Source organism: Sorex araneus, chromosome 1 (assembly GCF_027595985.1).
Source record: "Sorex araneus isolate mSorAra2 chromosome 1, mSorAra2.pri, whole genome shotgun sequence".
Taxonomy (NCBI): Eukaryota; Metazoa; Chordata; class Mammalia; order Eulipotyphla; family Soricidae; genus Sorex; species Sorex araneus.
The window spans coordinates 308,684,218-308,706,076 of record NC_073302.1 but is presented as its reverse complement, the minus strand read 5'-3'; the positions used below and the strand labels follow the sequence as shown (position 1 = coordinate 308,706,076).

Below are 21,859 nucleotides of genomic sequence, written 5' to 3'. Positions count from 1 at the left end.
TCCCCCCGGCCCTTATAAGAAGAACCCGAATTGATTGTGTTGATTGCTTGCTGGTTAATTTCCCCAGGAAAGCAGAAAAGCACGCTTCCCCTACGTGGAACGCACGGGGCGGTAAGAAAGAGCAGTGGAGGTTTTCTGCTTGCCTCCAACCGCAGCCTCTCAACTGTCTGCTCCAGCGCCCGGGAACCTAGTCGGGCCCGCTCCGTCCCCGTTGCCAGGTAACCAACACTCCAGCACTCCAGTCTCCGGGGTCACCCGCCGCTTCCGCCTTTTTCCGGGATTCTTCAATGAGCGGCCAGTATTGTGCTCACGTGCCTCGCTGGGCGGTGCCTAGAGAAGGAGACTCTCTGTGATAGGCTGTCGGGGCCCCCAGCCCCGCCCCCGGCGGGGAGGGCGGGCTGGGGTGGGCTGTGTTGGGGCGGCCACCGCGCTCCCTTCAGCACCGTTCGCTGTCCGGGGCTGCAAGCACCTCCCCCAGGTAAGGAGCCGGCGGGCCGGGCCGGGAGCTGGTCCGCTGCAAGGCCGGCCGCTTTGGGCGTCTTGTGCAATGGGTGAGAGGCTCTGCAAAGGGGGTTTGGGTGCATCCCGAGCTCTGCACACAACGATGCCTCCTGGGCTAATCCCCGGAGTTCTGAAGTCACGCACCCGAGGATTTACAAATCGCCGCCAGCGACTGGCCAGTGTGGTGGAGAGGGCGCTGCCTTCCTTGGGGGGCAGGGTTTTGTCGGCGGATTTTGAAGTGATGGGTGTCTGTGGAGCGCCCGGTGCTCTCGCCTGCGACGTGCCCGCCCCTCGCTGCCTCCTATGTACATTACCCCCCCGTGGAAGAGTGGCCTTGACTATTGGGGGGTACCTAGGAAGCTGGGAGTGAGGCGGAGATTGTCACAGAACAAAAGACAGTCTCAGGAGAGAGTCCCTCAGGAAAGCACAGCCTCTCCTGTTTGGGTGTAAACAAAGGCCAGCATTTTTTCCTTGCAGATCATTCAGTTTATAAAAACAGCAAGCGTTGGAGCCGGCTGCATGACTTGAAAGCAGTTAGTTTTCTGTGTCTTTGAGCCACATCCGGCGGTGCACAGCGCTGACTCCTGGCTCTGCACTCAAGGATCACTCCTGGTGCGCTCTGGGGAACATATGGTGAACCCGGGATCGAATCCGGGTCAGCCGCGTGCAAGGCATATGCCCTACCCTCTCCGCTGGACTATCGCTTCGGCCCCGTCCATACTCTTTGCTGTATTTTCTCTATCATATTTGTATTACTAATAAGGATTTTTTGTCTTCTTTATGTAGTGATTCCAAGAACTAACACTATCTTTAAACAGAGAGAATTGAAAACATTTGTAACCAGATATTTGATTTGATTGTGGGCTACACCCAGCAGTGCTCAGGGATCACTCCAGGCAGTGCTTGGATAATCCTTAAGGGGCGCAGCTGATAGAATCCGGATTGGCCCTGGGCATGGCAAGTGCCTTGCTCTAGCTCTCTGACCCTAAGAGTAATTAAATTGGAATGTAATTTAGTGATAACTTGGATCACTTAGGAAAACTTAAGCCTCATCCCTTCTCTGAGTCTTCCATAGGTATTTTTAGTGACAGTCCTTAATAAGGGTTTGATGATGATGAACACTGTTTATGCATCTTTAATCACTGCAACATTTCAATAGTCCCCTTCAGAGAAAGGCCACCCTCAGACAAGTTTCATAAGCAGAGCTACAGACCCTTTTGGAACACTTGAAGTCATCCCCAGTAAGAGAAAATGGTTTGTGTATTGTAAACCATAATGCTCAGAGAGAGGGGGCGGGTAATAGAGAAAGAAGAAAAGTGTCTACCATAAGAGGCAGGGGGAGCAGGTGTGTCGGGAGGGACATTGGTGGTGGGAAATGTACACTGGTGAAGGGATGGGTGTTGGAACATTGAATGACTGAAACCCAATCATGAACAACTCTGTAACTATGTCTCACATAATTCAGTAAAAAATATGTGTTTTTATAAGAGAAAAAGTTTTGCTTTTAGGTTTTGTTTCTCTGCAGACTATATTGTTTGGAGGCGGTGAGGGTAATTTCCAAAATCCTCTCCAGGTACCTATATTTAAATGTATTGTTCAACCATCTCCAAGAAACAGTTATCAACAAAGAGAATAATGCCCATGTGATGAGCAGAGGACAAGGACACGGAATGATTTTAGGCGTTGTTTTAGCATCCTTCTGCTTATACGGGGATTTACCCATCCCACTATGGAAATCCTTCTGATTTCAGGATAAAGAGGCCTAATTTTATCACCTTTGATTGAACACAAATATCTGGGACAAGTAGGCTATCTTTCTTTTGTAGGGGCTCGACTTGACAGATAGCTCAACAAAATTTGGAGACACATGCATTCATAGATTATTTAGCGACTCAAATTGCAAATGCAGACTTTAGCCACTGCATTGAGTTCCAGGAAAGATTGCAAAATTGGAATGGATGAAGGGTCTGTTTCAAGCAGCGTACCTGGAAGTGGACTGCATAAACTAATTATGTATTGAAATCACAAGCCGGATTTTATTTTTTATGTGACTGATTTTTCTCCTGCCTGATAGTCACACAATTCACCTCTGGGTAGTTCCTTAAGTATTAACCATGTTTACTTGGATGTTTATAAAGAAATCCTCATTTTCTTTCTTTGTAAGAACAGAAAATAAGATAGAGTATGAACTTTTGCCTGCAAAGTCACATCATAATTTCATATATTAAAAAGCAACAAGGGACTGGAGCAATATCATAGCGGTAGGGTGTTTGTCTTGCACGCAGCCGACCCGGGTTCAATTCCTCTGCCCCTTTCAGAGAGCCCGGCAAGCTACCGAGAGAATCTTGCCTGCACAGTGGAGCCTGGCAAGCTACCCCTGGGGTATTCAATATGCCAAAAACAGTAACAAGTATCACAATGGAGATGTTACTGGTGCCCACTCAAGCAAATCGATGAGCAAGGGGATGACAGTGATGCAGACAGTGGAAAAGCAACAAATTGATTTAGTTTACAAAAGAGTATTTCCAAATTCCTCTACTCCCAGGGGACGGACTATTTGGACCAGAGTCTCTTTGTTGTTTTCTAAGGACTATGCATTGTGTAATTTTGCTTCGACATAGATCAACTAGGTGCAGTTTTTAAGTCACTCAGAAAAAAGTTAGCACAGTTTTATTTCTGTTCATGTTATTGTTTTGTCCGTTGATAAGTAATAGAAGTCCAATAGGAATTATTATGTTTGTTTGTTGATGGGTGCAAGAAGTCCAACAGGAATAATTAGGTTGTCACTATTAATTAAACGTGTAAATTCTCCAGACTAACCAATTTTGCGGTCTACACTCCATAGCAGAGACTATTGTGAAAAGTTTGAAGCATTTCCTTCAAATCCATTTTAGCCTTCATTTGAAGCCCGATACATTCCAGAAAGGTCACAGAGGAAAAAAAATCATCAGTTTACTGTCGATTATTCAATATAAGTAATATGGATGTTTTCAAGCAATGCTACTAATTTCTATAATCTATGCACCATCTAATTTTAATTTTGTACTGTCTATTCCATTTAGTCAATGTTTATTTTCAAGTGAGACCATGTGCTTGCCTGTGTGTCATCAGAAGGAACTGAGGTTCCACTGAGTGTATCTGCATTCAAGGGAATCATCTGAGAAGACTGGAAGGAAGCATCTCTTACTAATTCTGTCTCCTTTGGCACCCAAAGCAAATATTACACTGAGAGTTGATGGGGTCTGTCAGGGTGTATGACTATGCTGTGTGCCCTGAAAGTCACGTGCAGATTGTTCTCTCTCTGTTGATGCATCTGTGCCTTGGAGATTCCTTGCCAGCAAATGAGATAGGGATACCAGAAGAGAATTTTAGAAATTCCCCAAAGAATGTACTCTGCAGAGAAACAAAACTCTAAGGTAGCCCTTTCTCTGGAGCTTACTTAAAATGTTCCAGAAGGAATTGTAACTTTGGTTACCAAAGTCCTAAGGGTAATATGAGGCTGGAGAGATCTGTGGCTGGTAGCTCATGGCTCATGGCTGAGTGCCACTTACCTTGCTGGTGGTTGGGGCGCTATCTTAAAACCACGTAGTCCCCCAGCACTGATTGGAGTGGTCCTTGAGCACAGAGCCTGGAAGAGCCCCTGATCTCATCTGTATGAGGACTCCCAAAACAAATTTCAAAAAAAGTCGTTAGAGCTAATACTATCCCAAAGAGTGGCTGTGACTTTTGGCTTTGTATTGCAAAAGTAAAACTATGAATGATTTCCTGTCTCATGAAAAATATCAGAAGTTCTTATGGAAACGTGATTGTCACAAGAGAAAACAGAATTCAGATTGTTCGGACCTAATTTCAATTCAAACATTTCAAGAAATCTTAGACTGTAAAAGTAGGCAAGCTGAAATTGGGACCACAAATGACACTTGTCAGTCAGATGTGACATTATTGGCCACTTGAGATTTTTTTAAAAAAAATAATAGTAAAGTTCTTTTATTTTCCATGTATTTACAGAGTGTAATTTAGTAGCTTAATTATCTCCTAAAACTCTAGAATCTTGCTTCTAACAAAAGACTGAGACATAGCATAGGAAGTAACATAAATCTACAGTTAGATTATTTGGGAGAGAATTCATCACTTTTCTTTGCTAACTGAGAGATTATCTTATTTGTCATATTCAGGGAAACTCAAAAGGTTTGATTCCCCAGCACTGAACTTAAGAAAAAAAAATCAAGTTGTGTATTTTAAAAGATTTGCTGCAAAGTCTTTTGTACTTCCTAGAAACTGAGATGTTAGAAATTCTATATCCCATCCTTAAATTGATAAACCACAAAGGAAAGAAAAACAAAAAGAAATGCTGTATTTCAGTGTAGCTTGATGTTACATAAGCAGACATAGCCACTGATCCCTAATTTAATGTTCAGAATATTGGAAGTAAGTTTTCACCAGCAACATTGGAAGGCTGTATGATGACTATAAGTATGTAAACTTTTGAATATGAGTCTGTTTATTTTCTAGATTTTCTTTCACATTGGTACCAAATGCAATGAACAGTATTGCTCAAAGTGTATCTTAGATCAGCAGCCGAATTCTCAGTACCTTTTTAGGAATGTAGATTCTCAGGCTGGACCTCTACCAAATCCTAATTACTGAGGGAGGGGTTCCAGAAATATGACTTTACAGTCCTCAGGTAATTCCGATATAGGGTAGAATCTGTGATGTCCCTTTGAAGGTATATTCTTAGCCCATTGTTTCTGGTCACCCCCAGGTTTGGTAATGTCCCCAAATGATGAAACAATTGAAACTATCTACTGAAGATGTAAAATATAATAGTGTTTCATAAGCATCTATGTTTAACTGGTAGCATTTTGGATATAATGGTTTACCTTCTTTAGTAATTAGATTAGTTCATTTTTTGGAGGGAAGATTTCATGTTGTCTGAGAATATAACTTTTAGCAATTGAGTTCTTAAATAGATTAGTAGCTAACATTTTTGTGTGCTTGTCATGTCTAAAATGATACATACAGCCTTTTATTTAAGAAATTTTGTTTTTTACTTTTTGGATCACACACAATACTCAATTCCTCCTGGCTCTGCATTCAGCAATTTCTTCTGGTGGTGCTCAGAGGACCACATGGGATGCCAGGAATCGAACCTGGGTTGGCTGCATGCAAGGCTAAAGCTCTTCCCGCTGTACTGTCACTCCAGCTCTCATTTATGAAACTTTTAGGACATATCAGTATATGAGTATATATGGGCTGGAGCGATAGCACAGTGGTAGGGCATTTGCCTTGCACACGGCCAACCCGGGTTTGATTCCTCCACCCCTCTCAGAGAGCCCAACAAGCTACTGAGAGTAAATCGCTCGCAAGGCAGAGCCTAGCAAGCTCCCCATGGCATATTCGATATGCCATAAACAGTAACAAGAAGTCTCACGATGGAGATGTTACTGGTGCCCGCTCGAGCAAATCGATGAACAATGGGATGACAGTAACAGTGACAGTGATGAGTATATATAAAAAAAATAATCAAATTTGGTGTCTTTATATAGGCTATTTCCTTTAATAGATTTTATGTAGGCTATTTCTTTTTAAGTTCTTACCCTTTATTGTTTTCCTTTCTGGTTTTTCTCAGTTGACTTGCCAAAACAATTTTTCACTCATTGTGCCCCCAAGTGTGAAAATGCCAACCTCCGTAACTGTCCTGCCAATTGGGAACTCTGAGTGTCATTACAGATCAACCTGAAGATTAATTTAATAATTAATCTCAGACAAAATCTAGTTCATAAAACATTAATTAAGGTCCTCAAGTTTATGGTATAATTTATGGTATAAGTCCTCAAGTCCTCAATTTTTTCTTTGAAGGGAAAGATCCTACTTTTGTTTGGTTGGGGGCCACAACCAGCACTATTTAGGACTTAGTCCTGATTCTGTGCTCAAGGATAACTCCTGGTGGGCTCTGGACCCCACATGGGATTCCAGAGATCAAACTCCGGTTGGCTGTGTAAAAGTATTCCTATGTCTTTGGCTATGCTTAATTATATCATTAATTCCATGTCTTTTTTATGACACATTTACTTCTATGGAGTCTTTCACTGGAACATTTACATTTACCTTCTTCACTTATTATAGATGAAAAAATGTGTTTCTTCCTTCTTTTACTTTGGTTGACTCAGAATGATTACATTGTAGAGCCATTGACTGTCTGGTTGAAGTAGAAGTAAAGTGGAGTATTTCTGCTTGGGGAGTGACTCAGAAGTAAACCACATAGGAAGGATGGGAGAAGGGAAGAAATGGAGGGAAGGAGGGAAGGGAGGGAAGGAGGGAAAGGAGGGAAGGAGGGAAAGGAAAGCAAGGAGGGAAAGGAAGGAAGGAAGGAAGGAAGGAAGGAAGGAAGGAAGGAAGGAAGGAAGGAAGGAAGGAAGGAAGGAAGGAAGGAAGGAAGGAAGGAAGGAGGGAAGGAGGGAAGGAGGGAGGGAGGGAGGGAGGGAGGGAGGGAGGGAGGGAGGGAGGGAAGGGAAGGAAGGGAAGGAGGATTGAAGTGAGGGAGGGTAGGGAGGGAGAAAATAAGTTAAAATTGAAAAGAAGTTTTCTGTTGCAGCTCAAGGGGAATCTCTAATACATACATAGATGATGCTATAATGAGAATGTAAATGGATGGCAGAATAAAGGCCTTCGGCGTCTTTCTCTCACACATAACTTCTGATTTGTTCATCAAATTAGAATTCATCGTGGTGGTATATGTGGTCAAAGATAAGCCCAGCCTGGCAGTGTCCTCAGGCCTTCAGTCTTCTGTTCGGAAGGGGTGACCTCAGGCATGTTCCTCGTCCCTGTGATACTGGGCCAGCCGGGCTGGGTGGTTCAATGCCCGGTCTGGACTTTCCTTCTAGGGAGCTGAAGGGGCCCCATACTAGCGCCAGGAATGCTCAGCACTGCGCTGATTGAACGAGGGTCTCTCTCCGTTTCAGGGCAGCGACCCTGACACTTGAGCTCCCCAGTGTTCACCTCATTCTTCTCTATTTCATACCAAATCCAGGATGTGAATGCAGGTTAAGTTTGTCCTGCTGTGACCTGTTGTATCATCTAAGTTTTTAAGAACATAATGCCTTGACATGTGTCAGGACTATTTAGATAAAATGCTCTGCTAGGCACAGGCAAGGTAAATTTAGAAATAATAGAAATTTCGGTTAATCTCTTTGCGTAGGAGATATCAGCGGCAGATTTTCTGCTAAATTATCTCTACCATTGTTGAACGAAGTCAGTAGTTATCCAAATTTATGGTTAGTATAAATCATCTGGGGTAATGTTAGAAAAGCACCCTGAAGAAGATTTCATTGAGTTTCTGATTTATTAGATTTAGGATGTGATCCAGGAATATGCATTTTCAGCAAGTTTGTTGGTTATCCCTGATACAGAGAGACCCAAGAAATAATGTACTTAGAAATGTGGCAATTTAGAGTTCTTTACAACCTTTCATCCTTAATAATCTATGACTACACAGATCTTAGTGTGAATACTGGTCGCTCAATACATTTTCTTAAATTACATGAAATTGTCTAAGACATGTAATATACACCTATGTAGTTCCTCATTTGACTTATGTTTCACACACTCATTTTCATTCATATAATTTTTAAGAAAGATTAAATAGTGAATTGTTTTCTAAGTCTTTTCATGTAGGAGAGTGTATTTCTATTTGCCTTCAGATGATATTTGGTCTACTTATAAATAGTGGAAACACAATAGTTAAAGCTTTTAAAATACAGTTCAGTACTGAGATCTAATTCCAAACTGATGTTTTCCTATTTGTATATAATATTAAAAGAAGTCTTGAAGGAGGTCTGGGGAAGTCAAACTACTCATTTGGAATCTCAAAGTATAATATTTTGTTGTCTTGGGGCAAGACCAGGTGGTACCCAGGACTTATTCCTGGTTCTGTGCTCAGGAATCATTCCTGGAGGGCTTTGGGGACCTTGAGTGGTGCCTGAGATTGGCACCCGCTCCACACATGCAAGGCAGTTGCCCGGTCACTGTATTGTTGCTCTGGCTCTCAAAAAGTGTAATCATTTTATTAAAATATTTAATTTTTATAAATAATAAAATGTAAATGAATTAAGAAATGTACAACTATTGGAAAAATAGATCCAATAATAAAGGATGAGCAATGTAATTATCTGCACCCCTTAAGTGTGTTTAAATTTGTAGGGAGAGTTTTTTGGAACTAGGTGGTCCCCACGGGTGGCTTATGTGAGACGTAGAGGAGAGACAGTCACTTGGTCACTTTCTCCCGATCTGCCTCTGCCACCCCCAGGATGTCTGGGAAATAGATAAAGTCTGTGGTGAGCCTCTGTGAGGGTCAGAGCCCCCACTAGCCCCACCAGGTGGCCAGCAAGCCACATCTGAAATTCACTTGGTCTCGGCATGGGAGTTGATCCCAGCTGCCCAATTACTCGGGAGCCATGAACTCAGGCTGGGACAAGGATTTGCTCTTTGCAGGAAAGGAATTTTACTCCTAGGCCTTACCCAGGGTTGGCCAGGTTCTTGTCTTGCCTCACAGAAAAGAATTTTAGGAATAGACGAGCAGTGAAGTAAAACAGATTTTATTTGGAGGGTTTTAGGAAGTGGAGGAGAGAAGGAAATTGAGAGAGGGGGGGGAAACAGAGCAGGAGGGAGACAGAGGGGGGGAGACGGAGGGGGGGAGATGGAGAGGAGGGAGACAGAGAGAGGGGGAGGCAGAGGGGGGAGATGGAGAGGGGGGAGACAGAGAGAGGAGAGAGAGAGAGAAGGAGAGAGAGAGAGAGAAACATGCTCCCGGGCTTCGCCAAGGGTGGAGAAAGACCCTACACACTTCCCGACATTAGATGTCAGACATGAAAGTCCACATCTCAAGAGGGGAGCTGCGGGCAACACATGTGCTCTGCCACGTGGGCACAAGCAGCACATGGGCTCGAGCACCATATGTGGGTCCTTCCTTTGTTCAAGGTGGCCTTTATAGGGTTTTCCCAAACTGCCTCAAGTGTGGCGAGTCCTTTGATGGGGAGGTTTCCAAGGGGGTAGGGTTGGGGGTGGTCGATGGCCTTCTTTGAAATTCCTCTCCTGGTCTTTTGGTCCTGCTGGAGCTTCGGCGGGGCGGGGGCGGGGGGATCCAACCTCCTCTGGGTTTGCTGCTGGCACCAGGTGAGGGTCTTACGAGGCTTAGTCCCTGAGGTAGACCCCGATGGCCCTAAGGCTAGTTGGTTTTATTATATATTAGGAATTCCATTGCCATGGAGCCCTTCCCTACTTGCTTACATCATATTCTTAAAAACCACAAACACACCTTACCTAAATAATTTTTATGTTTAGTGTCTATTATCAGAAGATCCATATGAAGTCAAATTAAGGAAACATGAGTTATGTATTCATTATACTCAGTCATGACTTTTTTATTTTTAGTCACCAGGTAACAAATTCATTGTACTTGATTTTCTACCGCTACTAATAAATCCAGATTGGTGGCCACTTACTGAATTAGAAAAGCCATGTCAGAACATATTTTGTGGGGGACATCAAAAGGTTTTGTTTTGTAAAGGATAAGTTTGAGATACTATTTAATATCCAAATTGGAGGGGTATAATTCCTATTTTATCATAACTAGAACTTTCTTATCTTAAAACTAGAAGTTTAGGGGCTGGAGAGATAGCACAGCGGGTAGGGCATTTGCCTTGCACTCGGCCAACCTGGGTTTGATTCCCAGCATCCCATATGGTTCCCTGAGCACCTCCAGGGGTAATTCCTGAGTGCAGAGCCAGGAGTAACCCCTGAGCATCGCAGGGTGTGACTCAAAAAGCAAAAAAATAAACAAAAAACAACAACCTAGAAGTTTATTTCTACCTTTTGGCTACCTTTATCTGATTTCCCACCCCATAATCTCACCTCAACCACAAATCTGTTGTCTCATGAATGTGGTTTTGTTTTAGTATGAGTCAGTCATATGAGTTTTCCTTTTCTTTCTGACTTAAGTCACTATGCACTATGCCCTCAAGGATACTTGAAAGTTTTGAAAAGAGTAGATCTCGAGAAAAAATCAATCATAACAGAGTAGGTGATGGATGTTTATCATCTTATTCTGGTAATCTGGTATATACATTTATCATACCTGGGTGGCATGTCAACTGGATGGGATCTCAAGAGAACTAATATGAAGAAGTGATCTGATGACTGATCTCTGGTATAGGTTTAGGTTCAAGGAAATTATGGGGAGTCAAAGGAAAAGAATAAAAGCATGAGTAGGGACCTGATTAAAGAAAAAACCAAAAGAGAATACTTTTCTGGCAGCCAAGTGAAGAACGTGTTTCAAGAGAATGGATTGGTTCAACTTTGAAGTGGCTGCTACAATTACTAATCACTGTCACTGTATCACTGTCATCCCGTTGATCATTGATTTGCTCGAGCGGGCACTACTAACGTCTCCATTTGTCCCACCCCTGAGATTTCAGCAGCCTCTCTTTACTCGTTCTTCCCAGCGGTGCCACAATGGAGGGTCTTTCAGGGTAAGGGGAACGAGACCCATCATTGTTACTGTATTTGGCATATTGAATATGTCATGGGGAGCTTGCCAAGCTCTGTGGTGTGGGCAGGATTCTCTCGGTACCTTGCCAGGTTCTCTGAGAGGGAGACTGATCCTAATAAATCAAGTTAATGCAAATTGATAACTGACTATTAAGAGTTGTTACCAGTAAATTATCAATTACCAGTTCCTAGTCAATTACCGATTAGCTGATAAAAATCTGACTCAAACTCCACAAGAAGATAACTAATTGTCCTCATTGCACATGGTCATTCTGAAATACTTCACCCTGTTCAAAAACCATGGCAGCCTCACCGAGCCACTCCCAGTGATACATGGTTCCCAGGGGGTCACTCTGGCTTGCACCAGGTAATGCTGCCAGGGGCAGAAGTGGGGTGTGGTGGTACAATGGTGTTGGAGCTGAGCTCAGGCCTCTCAGATGCTAGTGTGTGCTCTAACAGTTGATGTTTTGTTTATTTATTTTATTCAATCACTGTGAGATTCACAGGTACACAGTTGTTCACAATTGGGTTTTAATCATCCAATGTTCCAACACCCATCCTTTCGCCAGTGTGGATTTGCCATCACCAGTGTCCCCACTTTCCCTTTTGCCAACCTCCTGTCCCCAGCCTTCCTCTATGGCAGACACTCTTCTTCTTGCTCTCTTTCTCTTTCATTTAGGGTTGTATGGTTCACCAATACAGGTACTGAAAGGTTATCATGTGTATCCCTTAATCTCCTCTCAGCACTCAATTCTTGTCCAGAGTGATCACTTCTAACTCTCATTGTCCTAATGGTCCCTTCTCTAGCCCAAATGCCCTCTCGCTTCCCCTCCAACTAATTCTGGCAGGCTTCCAACCATAGACCAGTCTTCCTTTTGCTTTCTAACTGTTGAGGTTAAGTGTCCTCTTTAATGTGTAGCATACTGTATTCTCTGTTCTCTTTGGCTTCTTTTCTCCTCTATTTGTCCCTCACACTTGTTACTGCCTCTTAACATATAGCAATTTATCTGAAATGCTTATGTCTAGCCGGTCTTCATTTTTGGGGTGCCTGATCTCTCTCCCTGACTGTTCATACCTTCCCCAGATATCTATACTCTGTCTCCAGCATAGCTTAATAAAGCTCCACCCCCAACCCGGCCTTTGCTATGTTCCCTCCGTCAGTCAATGGTGCAGTTGTCTAGTGAGGCAGCTTCAGCTGATCTTAGAAGTCTTAGAAGTCTTCCTGGAGCCCTGCTCCCTTACTTCCCACTAGATTATTCCATCTCATCATTTACACCTACTTCTTTATGTTTTCTTGTCCCCAACAGACTTTCTCATAAAAGCACCCAGGTAGTATTTGTAGACAACACAATCAGATAATAGCATTTCAAATGTTTTGTTCAAAGACTCCCTGTGGTCACATTTGATCCGTGCACAACACAAATTTGGAATCTCCAAATTGGTTTCCGCATTACTTATTTGACTAACCGAATATGTCCATGGGGTGAATCCTATAGGCAGCACCTGTGCATACAAAATGCAAGATTATAGATTACATGTGGATTTTCATTGTGTAGGGACTTGCTGCCTAATCCCTGTTCGAAACAGCTTTTAATTGAAATGCACAATCCTTAGGATGTACATGATTTTCCATCTTTTTCTTTCTCTGCTTTCTTGCCCAGTCCCATTCATCACTATTTCTCCTTGCGCACCTTTCCTCTCCTGTTTGACTGCCATCATATATATGATCAACTTTTCGGCATGTGATGTCAATTTCCCAATTATTGTTAGGATTGACTCCCCTTTCCATTTTCTCTGTGCATTCATTTAGACTCAATGCTGTTTATATTCCACTGTACAGATACCAACTCGCCTACACTCAAATAACAAATTAATCCATTGATATACAAAGTTTGGGTGGTTTGTCGTTCATTTTCTTTTTAAAGTTCCATTTCTCAGACTTCAAAAATGCTGAATTCCTCAAGTACTTGGCTAATAACTACATTTTAAATATACCCTATGCCCTAAACATTCATGAAGTACGTTTACTTTGTCCTGTTGCTCTAGTGATTGGACGCAATCATAACTGAAGAATTGTCAGTTGTCTTGATTTTACTTGGTTTACACAAGTTTGAACTTTTCAATTTTTTTTTTTTGCTTTTGGTTCACACCTTACACACACCTTAACACAGGGGTTAACTCCTGGCTCTGCACGCAGGCAGTGCTCAGGGGACCATGTGGGGTGCTGGGAATCGAACCCCGGTCAGCCGCATGCAAGGCAAATGCCCTCTCCGCTGTTCTATTGCTCCAGCCTTACAATTGTTCTTTAAGACGTGACGTTAATGCTTTCGGAGCATGTTCAAAGCATGAACCGCTGAAATGGGAATCTTTGGTTTAAGCTGATCTCTTCCATTATGTAGGAGCAGAGACCCGCTTATGTGGAATCATCAGGATTAAGGAATTAGAACCTCTGTTATGGGTATGGCATTGACAGGGATCCACTGTTAATCATTTTTATGACAAGTCATCTAATTCCCTAAGATCCCTCATAGATCACATGAATCCTTAATCTAGTTCATCTCAGCTTCCTTCAGCATTTACTTTCTGCTAGTATTTCTGCCATGGTATTATTTATTCTTTGTGTTAATCTGCTTCATCTACTTGACCCTACATTGCTTCTAAAAATACTTAACGGATTAAAGAAGTATTAGAATGATAACTCAAAGAAAGGATAGATTCTGAAGTATCCTTGCTGGGGCAAGTAAGTCAGTCAGGAAACTGTGAGGGAAAATAAAAAGATAAGATTGTCCAGTAGATAATGTAGTTAAAAAATACAACTCAATTATGCAATATCTCTATGTGGATAACTTCATCTCAGGTTTTTTCTCCCTATCTAATTTTGTTAGTATTAGAAAGCACTGTTGTGGATTCTTAGCATATAATTTCTGTTATTTAGATTACATACCTGACAATAGAAATGTGCAATTTAGTATTTTTGTAGCAGCAAAGTCTGCTCATTAGCATAATTAGCACCAAGGAAACATTGTAAATGCTTCTGAGAAACCCAGCTCATGACTCCTTTCTGCCTTTATTCTGTTTTCCCTGAAATCCATCCTGTAAACCCCATATAAATCAGGGGAATAAAGACAGTCCCTTTCACCCCCATGACCCCGCACATCTCTACATCTCTGATATGTAGAGTTACACAAGAGGGAAAAGACAGTGTCAAATGATGACAAAGTCATGGCCTCCAATTACAAAACAGATTACCGAGCAGTGTGTGTGTGTGTGTGTGTGTGTGTGTGTGTGTATGTGTGTGTGCGTGAGCGGTGTGGGGGGGTTGTTTGCAAATACCAGCATTTTGGAGGATGAAATCAGTATCTTCCTTTGAGATGTCAGGTAAAACTGGATGGAAAAAACCGAAATATAGAACTAAAATGAAGATGACTGAGGCCTAGCTTCAGGTAAGAGGTTTAAGAGGTCATTTAACTGGGTTTAGGATTTTAATCGCCATGGTCATCCACACTATTATTCACACAGGCAGGAAAGAGAAGAAATAATCATTTCAGGCAATGATACAAAGAGATTTGCCTAAAATCACAGAGAACTTTTAATACTTTAATTCTAGGCCAGGAAATGCCTGTTTTGTGTCTTAAACTTTATTCCTCATGTTTATGGTAGGATTTTGACAGGTGCCTTGGATGATTTACCCTTGGTGGTCAGAACCCTATCAGACTTGCTTTTGATTGCTCTATCCCCTAGGTGTTCCTGTCTTTACCAATGGAAAGAATTTAAAGAATTACTTTAGGCAAGGGAGGGGGTAACAGAATAGAAAAGATGTGAATGAATGAATGAATCACACAGATGTGCTTGCTGGTATATTTCTTCCTTCTGGGAAGCTCATCTTGATTTTTAATTTTTCTTATGGTGCCAGGCAAGGCAGTTATTTTGGAGCTGGACAGACATTACAATGGGTAGGTCATATCAGACCCGGGTTTGATCCCTCGCACTGCACATGTTATCTTGAGCACTGCTAGGAGTGATCCCGGAACTCAGTGCTCAGAACTGTGGGGTGTGGCTGAGAAACAAATACACAAAGACGGTTACTGAGCCACCCGGAGTTTGATCCCATGCACCTGAAGAAGTTGGCCCTATCAAAACTAGCAAATTGATAAGAGCGCTGACCCCAAATACGACTCGGTGTCTTGTGTCAGATATCATCACAAAATTGTCTTGTTGCTAAATACTCCCAAAACTCAGGAAAACAAAAAATAAGTTTACGTCGTGCACCCAAGTACAGCTGTGGGGTTTTTCTACCAGATTTGCCAAGTCCTACAGCCAAGCCCAGAATTGGAGCTCTCTGGCTTCTTCTATTCCTAGCATTTCTTCATGAACAAAGCAAGTCTTATGTATATGGTAAGTCCCTTGCAAGAGGCAGGGATGTAAACTGTGATGAGGTCATGAACAGTTACAGCTGCATGGAAGAGTATGAAACATGAGGGCCCACAATTAAACCACAGATTACTTGTGTGTTTGGATTCTAATGCAAACTTTTCTGACATTGCAAAAACACTTTTCATTTTCTGTAGCATAGTGACATTTAATTTACCTTTTTTCATCAGACTTTTCTTACATTACAAAATGGTGGTGGTAGGGTGTGTGTGTGTGTGTGTGTATAATTAATGTACAAAATAAGCACAGTTTGTAAGATATACAGTGTAATGAATATAAATCTATGTCCTGTAAGGAGAAGTATCATACAATTTTGAAAAGTTAAATTTAGTTTTTTTTTTTAATCACAGTCTTAATTGGTTAGTTGGGGTTTTCTCATAATGAATGAAGTGAACTTGTGGTTTTAGTAGACTGGTTAATCACACACATTAAGTTAGTCCGCTCACAGATGTAAAGATACAGGTGAGGCACCTGCAGGACTGTTTCAGTCCCTGTAAAGTAATGGTGGCCTGCTTCTCCCCTAAGAGGTCAGCAAATGTTTCAATTCTGTGCTCCAGAGAGTCCAATTAAGGAGATAAGAGAGTTGCAACAATTCACAATTCTTACAGTAAACAAATTAGAATCTATTCTTTCTCAGATACACAGAATACACAGTATAGTAAGGAACTTGTGTATTTTTAGAAACACTATTATTTCATCTGTGATTTCATCAAGTCAAGTGTTTAAGTTTTCTTAAAAATGTGTTCAATAGTCAATATGGATGATTCTCAAAAAATTAGATATTGAGATCCCATTTGACCCAGCAATACCACTGCTGGAAATATATCCCAGAGAGGCAAAAAAGTATAGTCAAAATGACATCTGCACTTATATGTTCATCCCAGCACTGTTTACAATAGCCACAATCTGGAAAAAACCCGAATGCCCTAGAACGGATGACTGGTTGAGGAAACTTTGGTACATCTATACAGTGGAATACTATGCAGCTGTTGGAAAAAAAGGAAATCATGAACTTTGCATATAAGTGGATCGGCATGGAAAGTTTCATGCTGAATGAAATAAGTCAGAAAGAGAGAGACAGACATAGAAAGATTCACTCATCTGTGGTATATAGAATAACAGAGTGGGAGGCTAACATCCAAGAATTGTAGAAATAAGTACCAGGAGGTTGACTCCATGGTTTGGAGGCTGGCCTCACATTCTGGGGAAAGGGCAACTCAGAGAAGGGATCACAAACTATAATGTAGTCGAAGGCCATGTGGTGGGAAGGGTGTTGCGGGCTGAATGAGGGCTAGAGACTGAGCACAGTGGCCACTCAACACCTTTATTGCAAACCACAACAGCTAATTAGAGAGAGAGAACAGAAGGGAATGCCCTACCACAGTGGCAGGGTGGGGTGGGGGGAGATGGGATTGGGGAGGGTGGGAGGGATGCTGGGTTTACAGGTGGTGGAGAATGGGCACTGGTGAAGGGATAGGTTCCCAAACTTTGTATGAGGGAAGCATGAGCACAAAAGTGTATAAATCTGTAACTGTACCCTCACGGTGATTCACTAATTAAAAATAAATAAATTTAATAAAATAATAAAATAAAGCACAATAAAACAATTGAAGCAAGATAAAAAAATAAAAAAATGCTGAGAATCAAAAAAGTGTTCAATATTTATCACAGAATATTATTATGAAATAAATGCTCTATTAGCATAGTGATGGGAGCTTTTTATATCCCTGCTATCCTCTGTGTTTTCCTTGAGCAAAGTCTGTTGAGTGCTTTTATCCATTTTTTGAAAGAGTTGTTTCTTTTGTTCAATTTTATTAGTGCTTTATATATCTTGGTTAAGATATATATATCTTAAGATATATATATTTATATATCTTTATATAAATATATATAAAGATTAATATATATATATATTAACCTTTTGTCAAATATTGTTGGAAAACATTTTCTCACAAGCCCCAGGGTCATAAGGTGGCATTTTATTCTCGTCATTTCTCTTGAATTGTGGAAAATTCTTAATTTGATACAGCCCTATTTGTTTCGTTTGGATTTCGTCGTTTGTTGGCCAATGGCTTTGATTCATTGAAAATGCCTTTAGTCACAGTCTCATAGAGCTGCTTGCATTTTCTTGATGTAATTTATGGATTTGACTCTAATATTCTGGTCTTTGATCCATTCCAAACTGACTTTTGTTTATGGTGTGAAGATAAGGACCAGGCTTTTTGTTTGTTTGTTTTGTTTTGCCCTTCTCACCAGTTTTCCAGACATCGTTTGTTGAAGAGGTATTCCTTGCTCAGATTCTTTGTTATGCTGTCAGTATACCTAAAGGTCTATGCAGGGCTCTCTAGTTTAGTTTTCCATGCCAGAACAAGCTTTGGATATAAAGGATGTAGCGGAATCTTCAAAACCTTGATTTTGCGCATCTCACCTGCCTCTTTCATTCTTCTCTCTACCTTCCCTCCCTGGCTTTGTGTTTTTTTATACTAGGGTTTGATGAGCTTGGTTAGGAAAAGATCACTCAAATTTTTTTACATGTTGGATGAAAGCCCTTAAGTGTTTTCTTCCAGATGTGGGTAGAAATAAAATGAAACCTGATTTCATGTGATTTTGAATCTCTGATCAACATGTTAGCACTCCATTAAGTGGTATGCTATCTTTAAACATTTTTTTTTGTTTTTGTTTTTTGCTTTTTGGGTCACACCTGGCAATGCACAGGGGTTACTCCTGGCTCTGCACTCAGGAATCACCCCTGGCAGTGCTCAGAGGACCATATGGGATGCTGGGAATCGAACCCGGGTTGGCCGCGTGCAAGGCAAACGCCCTACCCGCTGTGCTATCACTCCAGCCCCATCTTTAAACATTTTGATCTGGTAAAATTATCAGTCAACTAACTGTAAAAACCACCATTGAAATATGGAATAGGAGGCAAATAGAAAAATAGACTTAATTTTGTCAATGTGTATGTTTTAAGCCAGAAACTTTTTCTCAATCATAGGTTAAAATGGAACTAATTTGTACTTGTTTACTTGTGGGTTTCCCAATTATTTTTAACTGGTAACTTCATAAATCATTTATTTTATAAAAGTTCCATCTAAGATGTTTTTAACAATGAAAACTGAATGCTTCACAAGATATGTGTTATAGCATTCTTGCTATACTCTACAATAATACATAATTTTTTAAATTGAGCGTAGGTTTCCTTTTTCTGGTGTTCTATTACTGTGATAATATTATATATGAATCATTAAAAGCTGTTTTAGCTGAAATGTTTGTGCACTTGTAACTACTTATACAAACTATTTCACAAGGCAGTTTTGATAAAGCTGTTTGGTTGAAACACATTGTTGTTACTTTAGGTGCTGCTAATTCTGATGCCGTTTCCAATTGCCTTGAGTAAAGTAGGAACATCCTATGGCTTGGATGACTTACATTTCAAATTGGTTTGAGCAAGATGATTGGTATGAAGGACTACAAAGAGTAAGATTTATTTCTGTTGTAATTATTATTTTTTGCCATTTTTCTTCTCATTTAATAATATTTCTTGTAATTTGTGTTGTAGATAGATATTTTTTCACTGCAAACTTCTGAGGGTAAATAAGGTAACTAAAAGTAAAATAGAGGTGATAAGATACTGTGTAAAGGTAGCTACAATTAAATTGAAGAAAATCATATTTTTATGTTTTTATTTTTAGGGTTTTCAGCTTGTCTATGTTTTAAATATAAAATAGAATTCTTTCTAATCAGATTAATTTATGGAAATGGCTATAATTCAAGAAAGAAGTTTATATTAAAGAAAATATTTAATGAAATAGAGTATATGTGTGATAATACTGTGTATTATAATATTTTTTAAATGTGAAAGAGTGAAGAAAAGGGGAGTTTTATTTGGTAAATTTTAGGCAATTGATTATGTTTCAAACCATTTGCATTGTTACTATGGTAACTTTTTCATAGTGTTTAAAAAACATACGCTGATCTATTGCAGTCGCAACAGTTGAAATAGTTTAAAATAGCTTCTTATCAAAATGAATTAAGTTAATGAGACTTTCATTATTTTCACCCTTTCAATGAAAGATAGGTATTTCAATGAAGGCACTGTATAGATTTTTTTCATTAATGAGTAGAACAAAAGATCTGAAATATCTTTATGCAGCTCCACTGAATTTTTCTCCATTATTGATTGACAGTGTATGTTACTTAAGATATACAGTACTGTACTAAATTTTCTTTCTCCTTTCTAGGTCCCAATGCTAATCGCTAATCACATCAAAGATACTTTCTTGGTATTTTACTTGCTTTTAATTACTGATTTGAAGCAATTCTTAGCAATTAAAAATCTTGAACTTTTTCTTCAGGTTTTTTTTTTCTTAATCTGAGAAACAAACTGGTAATTATCTCTGTAGACAGTAAAAATAGAAACTGGAAAATGATTATTATATTGTGAATGCTAAGGCATTCTTACAAATGGTTTATTATTTGGGAGTAGTTTTTCATTCTGAATTCCATTATCATCCATAATTGATGGAAATATCTTAGATTGTGGTTTAATAGTAGCAAATAATAAGTAGTAACAAATAATAATTTAATCTGAGACCCCTTCAGACACACACACATAGACATACTCAAGAGATATAATTTTACCATCTTGTTTGTAGTGTATGTTTACTTTAAACCCAATATGTGTATTTTAATGTTGACACTGAAATCTCCTTTTTAAATATCATTCATGTATTTCTCTACGAGAATGGACAAGGATGATGATCTAATTTGCAGAAAGAGAAGTAACAAAGAAAACTGATTTTTGTTGAAATTATGTGTTTTGGGGCCAGGTGTGTTCTCAGTTGTAAAGCTCATGTCTTTGAGTGTGAATCTTTAAGATTAATGCCTAGTACAGGAAACAAACATAAAACAACTATGTTTTATGTTGCTTCTTTGAAATGATTTTGGAGCAGCTCCTATAGATTATAAGTATTCAAAGTATTTTCTTGGGTCAGAAAGATAATACAAAGTTTGAGGTGCTTCCCTGGGAAAACATTTACCTTTACCATAACCACAATTTGTTCTTTAATGCTGCTATAAAAGGGAATTAACTAAAGGGCCTTTATAAATGAATTCCTAGATCTGTAACATATTACGAGTATTTTTATGTATCTTGTTTCACCCAACATAATTAAGGCCACATATGATAAACACTTACCCAACATCATTCTCAGTGGCAAAAAAACAATCCCTTAATTCTTCTCTTTAAGATTCAGGGACAAGATAAGAATATGTGTTCATCCTTGCTATACTCAGTCTAGAGTTGAAAGTCCCAGTAAAGATAATTAGATAAGAAAAGCATATAAAGACATATAAAGAGTGTCTAAAAATAAAATGACCTCCATTTGTAAATGATACCATGATATACATAGAAAATCACAAAGATCTTTATTTTAAAAAAATAGAGTAGACTGAAAGAATTAGCCTAATTTTAGGAAACATTTACACTTCCATGTTCATGGGGGCATTATTTTCCATAGTGATGATCTAGAAAGAACCTCGATGTCCATTAAGAGACAGCTGGATGGAGAAGATATGAACTATATATCCAGTGGTACACTATTAGGCTACAAACATTACAAAGTGCTGTCATTTACAACAGTATTGGGTGAATTTCAAAGATATGCTATGTGATGGATGCCAGATGAAGAAAGATTTCACTATGATTTCACTCATGCAGTATAGAAATTTTTAGGACCATGAATATTCATTAGTGGACACATGTTCATATTATATTTATCAAGACCCATAGGATGTATAACACTGTTAATGGACCCTGGATTTTGGGTAATGATGTGTCATTGCAGCTTCATCACCATAATGACAGCCCTCTCTGGTGGGAACTGTTAACTAGTTACAGTGGTTTTGTGTATTAGGACAAGGTTGTATATGGGAATTCTGATTACCAGTCGGTTTTGCTGTGAATCTAAAACTTCTCTGAAAGCATAGAACATGTGTTGGTGCTTAGGGCCCAAGAGTTGCTGGGGATCCACCTGAGGTCCTGTAGCTCTGTAGCACTGTCGTCCCATTGTTCATCAATTTGTTCGAGTGAGTACCAGTAACGTCTCCATTGTGAGACTTGTTACTGTTTTTGGCATATCGAAGCCACAGGTAGCTTGCCAGGCTCTGCCATGCGTGTGAGATGCTCTTGGTAGCTTGCCAGGCTCTCCAAGAGGGACAGAGGAGCCAAACCTGGGTCAGCCGTGTGCAAAACAAATGCCCTACCTGCTGTGCTATTGTTTCACCCTAATGCATGTAAATCGGTTATCTCATTTAAGAAGTAATCATTTTGCTAAAAGAAAAGCAGACATCTAAGGTCAATGCCTGATGACTCCACATCACA

General features: G+C 40.1%; 1 protein-coding gene across 3 annotated transcripts in view; it reads left to right on the top strand.

Moving 5' to 3' along the window:
• Positions 1-393: 393 nt before the first annotated feature.
• Positions 394-21,859, top strand: part of WDR17 (WD repeat domain 17) — an 88,213-nt gene continuing 66,747 nt past the window's right edge. Inside the window, exons 1-2 of one of the 3 annotated variants that reach the window (XM_055123598.1) lie at positions 441-478; positions 18,834-18,954. In XM_055123598.1, the coding sequence (XP_054979573.1) occupies positions 18,889-18,954 (66 nt within the window). In that variant the 5' untranslated portion in view covers positions 441-478; positions 18,834-18,888. Of the gene's footprint in view, positions 479-18,833; positions 18,955-21,859 lie in introns of those variants that run through there. The other 2 variants (XM_055123599.1, XM_055123601.1) reach the window with 2 other exon arrangements.